Source organism: Geospiza fortis, unplaced genomic scaffold (assembly GCF_000277835.1).
Source record: "Geospiza fortis unplaced genomic scaffold, GeoFor_1.0 scaffold221, whole genome shotgun sequence".
Taxonomy (NCBI): Eukaryota; Metazoa; Chordata; class Aves; order Passeriformes; family Thraupidae; genus Geospiza; species Geospiza fortis.
This window is the reverse complement of record NW_005054395.1, coordinates 2728114-2736796: the sequence shown is the minus strand read 5'-3', so window position 1 is coordinate 2736796 and position 8683 is coordinate 2728114. Positions and strand designations below refer to the sequence as shown.

The following is an 8683-nucleotide window of genomic DNA, read 5'->3' as shown; positions in this document are numbered from 1 at the left end:
AAAACACTGACAGAGTCAGAACACACCCTGACACCCTGTGGGTCAGGGTGCTGGTGCAGTCCCATTGGAATTGTGGCTGCAGCCCTCCTGCAGCGTCAGGGGTGGTTCTGCTGGAGCAGGGATCCTGCAGAAAGGTGCAGTCTCTGCCTCTGGAGATCCAGTGGAATCTGGAGAACAGGCAGCTGTTCCTCTGGGAAATCCAGTGCAGAAGCTGTGCTGGTGTTCCAGAATCTCCAGATTCTATCCAGGTAGGAATGCTTGGCTCCTCCCAGTGGGATGCTGTAGTTCTTATCAGCCATGCAGTGACATTCAATAGCTGTTATCAGCAGATAATGGTGTCTGGGGAGACAGTAGATGTCTCCCCAGAGGGAGGAGTGGTTGTAGAAGAGATAAGGAAAGCTGCCCACTGAACAGAAGACAACTGCCACACAGATGGCAAATAGAATACAATTTGCTTGGCAATCCAGGACAGCCATGCCATTCCCCATTCCATCCATGCTGTGCCATTTCCCATCCCATCCATGCCGTGCCATTTCCCATCCCATCCATGCCGTGCCATTTGCCATCCAGTCTGTGCTGTGCCATTCCCCGTCCCGGCCGTGCTGTGCCATTCCCCATTCCATCCATGCCGTGCCATTCCCCATTCCGTCCATGCTGTGCCATTCCCCATCCAGTCCATGCCGTGCCATTCTCCATCCAGTCCATGCCGTGCCATTCCACATCCAGTCCATGCCGTGCCATTCCCCATCCCATCCATGCCGTGCCGTTCCCCATCCCAGCCATGCTGCGCTATTCCCCATCCCGGCGCGGTGCAGGGCAGCAGGGCGCTGGGGTTTGGTTCAAGCTCTGGGTGTGTCAGTGATTGTTCCAATGGCTCCTCTCAATCCAGGGCAGAGCTTTGGAGGCTCCGTGCTGGGCGCTCCTCCCGTCCTGCCCGCGGTGCCTCCGATGCTGTTGGCGATGAGCGCCTGCAGCAGGAAGGCGCTGACCCTGCTCAGCAGCGTGTTCGCCGTCTGCGGCCTCGGCCTCCTGGGCATCTCTGTCAGCACCGACTACTGGCTCTACCTGGAGGAGGGCATCGTCCAGCCCCAAAACCAGACAGCTGAGATCAAGCTCTCGCTGCACTCCGGGCTCTGGAGGGTCTGCTTTCTGGCAGGTAGGGTCAAAAACATCCCCTTGGTTTGTTGTCAGTGCCACCCGGCAGCAAAGGGCCAAGAAAAATGGGATTTTTGGAGGCTCCATCCATCCCTGCTTCCAAACTCAGGCACAACCTTTGGCAAGCAATGTCATCTCTTCATGCCTGACTTTAACAGCCCAAAGGATAAATCTGCCTTTGCACACAGGCTTAGGCAAGTCTGCTGCTGCCAGACCCCCTGCCCTGTTCCAGAGCTGCAGCCATGATGCCTTGGGCAGCAGCTAAAAACTTTCCATTTCATCCCTGCAAAATTCAGATTCAGGTCAGCTGGACCGTTCCCTCCTCCTGTGCCAAGTTTGATGAAGCAACTTGGCTGCAGGGACAGAGTTGAATAGAACCCAAGGGAATGGGAATCTCAAAGTGACCAACCTGAATGTCACAAAGTTTCAGCTGCTTAGGAAAAGTCAGGGGAGAAGTGAGGAGCTCTGATATGGCCCCTGGGATGATTTTAAACCCCCTGGCTCCAGAGTTCACAGTTTTGTCCACATCTGCCACAGGTGAGGAGCGTGGCCGGTGCTTCACCATCGAATACGTCATGCCCATGAACATCCAGCTGACCTCTGAATCCACAATCAATGTCCTGAGTAAGTGGTTTGGTGGCGTTCCACCCTTTACATCCTGCAAATCACCGAGTCCCAAGCACTAGGGACCCTCCCCAAGAAATCCCCTTTGTGTCCTTGCCAGAGAAGCTCTGAGTTCCTTGGCAGTGCTGCCACACAATGATACAACTATGTTTTCTACTATGGGAATTGCCCAGAGTGCTCCTAAGCTTTTGGGGACGTCCCTTTGTAATGGCAGGTTGGCCACAGAGGCTCTAAGCTGTACAATTTCCTGTCACTGGCTATTCAGCACTAAAGTTTATCAAAGTGTTTGGCTTTTTAGTCTCCTCTCCGTAATTTGCAGCTGTATTTATTCCCTTGCAATTTTACACATTATATAGCAGGATGAATTGAGGATGGAGTGTCCCAGTTCTCACGATGAATTCTGCAGTCATCTCTGAATTAATAAATAGAAGGGTTTTAAAAACACTTCTGCAGTGAAGCTAGAGAAAAATGCAGGTTCTGATGGTTTCCTATGCAACATTTCACCCAGGGACCCTCAGAAATGCAAACATCAGCAGAGCCACCACCATGGAGGTGGGACACTGGCACAGGCTGTCCAGAGAGTCTATGGATGCTCCATCCCTGAAAATGTTCAAGGCCAGGCTGGATGGAGCCTGGAGCAACCTGGGATAGTGGAAGTTGTTCCTGCCCGTGGCAGACAGCTGAAACATAAGGTCCCTTCCAACCCAAACCATTCTGTGATTCCACAATTCTATGTTTTACTCAGCTCATTAGCAAGGAGAGAAACTCAGACACAACATGGTCTCTGAGCAGGAGGATTGGAGCCCTCTCACACAGCCAAGCACATTTCTCACACTATTTAGGGAATATTAACCTGTTTCCACTTTCCTCTGCTCCTCTCTCAACAGAGATGATTCGCTCTGCCACCCCCTTCCCCCTGGTCAGCCTGTTCTTCATGTTCATCGGCTTCATCCTGAGCAACATCGGCCACATCCGGCCCCACAGGACCATCCTCGCCTTCGTCTCGGGGATCTTCTTCATCCTCTCAGGTGAGTGCTGCAAGCCAGGTTTTCTCCTGACAGCCCTTGAGCAGGGAGCACGTTTGCTTTGGTAGCTGCTGGTGCTTTCCTAACCTGCCCTGGTGGCTCCTTGTCGGACTCATCACTCCCAGCTCAATCCCACAACCTGATCAGACCTCGTGGGATGGATGCAGAACTTTGTGGAAATGTGGGGAAAGGCTGCCCAACCCATGCAGGAGCAGGTGCTGGGGGAGAGGATGCTTCTTGTGAAACATCAGTCGCAGGAGAGATCTGAAACTTCAAACTGCTCAGCTGGCCTGTGTCTACATGAGGAAAGTGAATGTTTTATTCATGGTGCTGTGCAAGTGCTAAACAAATAGCTGTGACAGCTGAGCTTTGAAGCAGCTCCTACTGGAGCCAGATCTCTCCTCCCAGTGCTCACAGATTTCTCTGAACAGGGAATGTTTGACTGGAATGAGAGGAGTTCCCTGGGTTGGAGCAGCAGGAGGGCAGCTCCTTTCCCCAGTTATTACAAGCACACTCCCAAGTTTTTTTTACTTTCCCCCAAAGCCAGGCCTTCAGGAAGGTGCTTCTTCAGCAGCTTCATCCCTGAAGCATTTCCCACTGTCCTTCCCCAGGTCTGTCACTGGTGGTGGGGCTGGTCCTCTACATATCCAGCATTAATGATGAGATGCTCAACAGGACCAAGGACTCGGAGTCGTTCTTCAATTACAAATATGGGTGGTCCTTTGCCTTCTCTGCCATCTCATTCCTTCTCACAGAGGTACCCACACCCTGTAACAAGTGTATCCTATTCCCAGGGGTGGGCAGACTGGGGCTGTTGGCAAAAAGGGGGCTCAGAGGGGTTTAAGGGTGGGCTGGAAGGGTAGGGGGGTGATGTATAGTGTGAAGGGGACATGTTGGGGGACAAACCCAACCTGGAGCACTGATGGGGCATTTGGTCACAGTTTGGTGCCAGGCGTGAAAAGCAGAGATGTGGTTGTGCTGCATTATTCACTGCACAGATCCATGGGCAGGGAGGTGATAGTGCTCAGGTGCTTCTGAGCATCAGCGCAGCCCAAACCAGGCGATTTCTGTGTTGTCCCGTGCGGGTGGCGGCGCACCGGGGGCGGGGAGGTTCTCAGGCCGTCTGTCTGTCCCGCAGAGCGCCGGGGTGATGTCCGTGTACCTGTTCATGAAGCGCTACACAGCCGAGGACCTCTACAGACCCCACCCCGGCTTCTACCGGCCCCGCCTGAGCAACTGCTCCGACTACTCGGGGCAGTTCCTGCACCCCGACGCGTGGGCGCGGGGCCGCAGCCCCTCGGACATCTCCAGCGAGGCGTCCCTGCAGATGAACAGCAACTACCCAGCCCTGCTCAAGTGCCCCGACTACGACCAGATGTCCTCGTCCCCGTGCTGAGCCCCCCGGCCCCGCGCCCCTCCGCTGGGCGCCGCGCCCCGGCTCCGTTTGTCGTTTTTTTAGGCCGCTCTTTTCTGGCCAATTCTCTATTTATAGGAGCGTAAATATAACCAGAGAGATTGGTTATATAACCAATAGTGTAACCTAGAGAATTGGGATGTTTCCCTTTCTTTGTTTTTTTGGGTTGTTTTATTCCTCCCCGCGTAACTAAGAATCTCTCCAAAGTCCTCCTCTCTCAGCTCATCCCGCTGAGCAAACAGCAGTTCTGCCTGGGGGATGAATCCAGGGCTGGACTCAAGAGCAGGAAAAAGAAAATAGAGTAGAACTAAGGGAAAAAAAGGTGTATTTTTTGGTGTAGGTAGGTAGGCTGATAAAGTTTGTGCATTCGACTGTATCATTGAATTCTATATTTACTGGCCTGAATGCCAGCAGGCATAAAAGATTTGTGTAACTTTCCAAAAAACCAGCATTAGAAAAATATAAATTTTGTCTTGACTGAACACTTAGTGGTTGGTATCTCTCACTGCTGGATATCACTTCCAGCCAGGCTGGAATGGGAAATAGCCATCCTTCCATGACATCCTTCCATGGACACCAGCAGCTTGTTCCTCTCTGGCCACTTGGAAACTGTTGCTTAAATATCCCATGTTAGACTGGAGGCACTCTGGGGTGCTGGGCTGGAGGGATGGCTCCAGCACCCAAATTTCCTCTGCCATCCTATAGACAAGAGGCCTGAGGCATAAATGGGAGAATTTCAGTACAGCATCAAGTGGGAAACAACCTAAACCTTTCCCATGGGAAACATCAGGTGCAGGATTTAGAGGAAAGAAGTTACTTCAGTGAAAGGCAAGACCCCAAACTGGTGCAAAGTGATTTTGCTGAGATCATTGGTACAAGTCCACTGCACCAAAATAGTTGGCTTATTTTACATTTTGGCAAGAAAATGGTATTTTTGCTGCTTTTTGTTTGTTTGTTTTTTGGGTTTTTTTGTGTGTGTATGTATTTATTTTGAGGTTTTAAGTTTGAAAATTTCATTTGATGCTTTGGCATTTTGGCCTTAGCCAGCTGCCAGGGGAAAACACCACTGCCACTGAGGGAAAACAAAGGGCAGGGAAGGAAAAGGCTGTGATCCCTCCTGCAAGCCCCAGCTTGTCACCTTGCCGGAGAAAGAGCTTTGCCCAAACTTTATTTCTGTTCTTGTTATTTTAAACCTTTCTGAAAATTTCCATTCTGCAAAAAAAAACAGTCTGGGGATTCTTGGTATATTTGAGCTTGTTTTGTCTTACTGTTAATTAAAAGAAATAGAATATATGCAGTTTTAACCTCATTTGTAGCACGCTGCGTAATGAATGTTGGACCTGTTGGTTGTTATTATTTAATAATATTATTTGTTTATTGCTATTAAATATTTTTATTTATAAACTCCTCCAAAGCAGGGTGCAGCACTACTGTTTGCATCCATCACAGCACCCATTCCACAGGACATCACTGCAGGAGTGTATCCAGCCAGCTCTGGAACAGGATTACTCCTCTCCACTTCCTCCAGAGAAGCAAGTAATGCATATTTAATATGTATCTGGGTAGATTCCTAATTTGCAAAGTTTTAAAATCAGGGCATATTTCTGTAGACACAGTGCTATTCACCCTCAGTTTCTGTATGACCCTTGAGCATTTTTGTGCTCTCACTTAGCCCCAGTTTTTAAGAGCTACGTGACAGGTTGGCTGCTGGGAAGGTTCAGGCACTAAAGCACAACACAGCCCCACATCCAGTACCAAACCTGCTGGTCCTCACCTGCCCCCAGCCTGACAGAACATCAGTTTTCCATCAGGATCTCCATGCTCAGTGTGAATTTGGCTCCAAAAAACCACTGGAGTTCACAAGCAATCATTTTGAGTTTCCCAGGGGCTGATCTGGTTTGCTGGGCTTGATGCTGGTGGTTCTTGGTGGCTCACAGGCTGTTGCCTTTGCATGTAACTCTTGATGGATGCTGATATTCTCAGTCCTTGGGAGGGAGATGTTCAGGATCACCAAAACTGCTGATGGCCAGAGCCACAGGGGCTCTCCCATGGCCACGTTCCTCACTCTGGGGAGTCATCCTGTGGTTAATCCCGTGCAGCACCATGAGATGTCCCTGTCCCCAAGTGGAATTTTCCTTTGCACTGATTAAATACAGAATTATTCATTTTATACATTTAAATGTTTGCCTACACAAGTAGAAGAAATTAGAAGAACTTCATGCCTTCCTCAAGGCCCCAGAAGGTTTAGCAGAGTGTCTAGGGGCGAATTAGAAAAGTAATTATTTTAATTCATTGGAGAGATTCTCATCATGTGGCTGCATTTGTGAGCCTGGGAGTTCACACATTCACCCAGTGAGCACAAGTGCAGGACTGACAGAAAAAAAATCTGTAAAATAAATGTTTGCTGTTGGTTCAGTAAATGCATATATTTTAGGGAGGCTAATGTGGTGTTTGCAAAGCTCAGGCAGCAATGGTTGTGCCTCTGGGGGCTGTTCTGTCCCTCCCAAAGTGCCTGCTGTGGCAGCAGCTCAGGCTGTGGGTGGCTGTGGGCCTCCCAGCGCAGTTATCACACCTTTGTGTGCCCTGGAGAAACTTTTCCAGAGCCTTGGATCCTCAGAGCCCTGGCCTGGGTGAGGGGCTGGGGTGAGCCCAGCCACCCTGCCGGGCTCACTGCCCCAAGAACCACCCTGAAGCTGCAGTTCTCCAAGCAAGAAATGCTTAGTAAGTACATGCAGCACCCCCTTAGGACACCCACTAATGATTTTATCACCTCTTCTGGTTACCTGGCATGGTTTTTCCCCGCATCCTCCCTTCTTGAGGACCAGCACTCAGTCCCCTCCTGCAGTCTCTCTCCCACCCACCTCAGTGATGCCCTCTCACTGTGTTCTGTGTCTGTTGCTTTGACTGCAATGAATAAAAAGTGGAGTTTGAGGGTGAACTGCCAATTAAATCAGAGCTTTTACCCCATGAGTCCTCAAATTCACCCGATGGGATGAGCCAAGCCTCCCCCAGGCCCGTGGGAAGGTGACTGCTGTCTGACACTGCACAGAAAATGGTTTGTACTGAGAAACACAAAAATCTTGTTTTGCATGAATGACTAATTGGTGTCAGAGTTTGTGCACAAGGCTGTGGCTCCTTGAACTACAGCAGCAGAGTGAGTTACTGGGATTAAGGGTTAAATAAAGCCTGATCCAGGTGCATTCCCTGCTCCAGATGCTGCTCAGGCTGCAGCAGGTGAAGGTTTTCTGTCCTTGCCATCAGCAGAGACACACACACACACCTCCATCCCATAGCCTGGGTGTCCTGGGGATGGATGGATGGATGGATGGATGGATGGATGGATGGATGGATGGATGGATGGATGGATGGATGGATGGATGGATGCTGACTGAGGGAATGGCTTTGGGAGGTGAGCAAACCCCTATCTCAGGGGAGGCTGGCTAGGGAGGTGGATGCTCTGAGATCTCAGGGAACTCCCAGGAGCCACCCTGCCCCTCTGTGTCTGGGGTTTTTTAATCAAATCCCCTTTCTGTAAGCCCAAAAAGGCATTGTGTAGCCTGTATCTCTGGGATATAAAAGCTCCTCTGCCAGCATCCCCAGGACTCTCCTCATTCCCCCTTTACACCACAACACTCCCCTGGCCCCAGGGGTGACAGGGCCCTGGTGGGAACCATTTTCCCATTGGTAGTGTCCTGACAACCCTCACTGAACCATAAGGTGTGCATGCAAGAGGTTCATTAAAGACCAATCACGAGCAGTAATGAAGTATCCAGGAATAACAAGGCTGTGCTGGGCCTTGTTCTCCTTTAGTTGCTGCTGGAGCACCTTGAGGCTCCAGAGCCCCTTCCTGCACAGTGAAAAAGCCAAGGTTAAATATATAAATTCACAAATTGGGGTAGATGACCTGCCCTCCAGTGCAGGTGTGGTGGCAGTGGGCACGAGGAGCCAGTGGGAAGGTTCAGGTGAGGCAGGAGGTCCTGTGAGGCAGTAACCCCCCACTCCAGGCAAGGAGGCAGCCCAAGAGCCCTGCTGAAGCTGCTGCTGGGGTGAGATGAGATGAGATTTGGGCAGATGTTTTGAGGCAAGCTGGTGCTGCTCTTGCCCAGGAGGTCCATGCAGCTGTTGGTCAGTGTGACGGTGGTCACGAGGATTTTTGGGGTGAAGGAAGAGACGAGATCCTTGACTCCATTACAGAAGGCTTGATTTATTATTTTATGATATATACATGTACTATACTATACTAAAAAGAAAAAGGAAGGAGAGTTTCCAGAAGCTGCTAAACTAAGCTAAGAAAAGTAAAGAATGATAACAAACCAGCTCTCTCGGACTGTGTCCAAGAGATCTCAGTTCTGGATTGGCCATTAATTATAAACATGCAAGTTGGGCCAATCCAGACAGACCTGTTGCATTCCACAGCAGCAGATAATCTATTGTTTATGTCTTTCTGCTGTACTTCTCACATTCA

General features: G+C 50.2%; 1 protein-coding gene across 1 annotated transcript in view; it reads left to right on the top strand.

The window, feature by feature from the left end:
- The window catches only part of CACNG5 (calcium voltage-gated channel auxiliary subunit gamma 5), a 12666-nt gene extending 7034 nt beyond the window's left edge, over positions 1-5632 (top strand). Inside the window, exons 2-6 of the mRNA XM_005425760.2 lie at positions 890-1156; positions 1693-1779; positions 2667-2807; positions 3416-3561; positions 3943-5632. Of these exons, the coding sequence (XP_005425817.1) occupies positions 949-1156; positions 1693-1779; positions 2667-2807; positions 3416-3561; positions 3943-4200 (840 nt within the window). The 5' untranslated portion in view covers positions 890-948 and the 3' untranslated portion in view covers positions 4201-5632. The remainder of the gene's footprint in view (positions 1-889; positions 1157-1692; positions 1780-2666; positions 2808-3415; positions 3562-3942) is intronic.
- The last annotated feature ends 3051 nt before the right edge of the window (positions 5633-8683 follow it).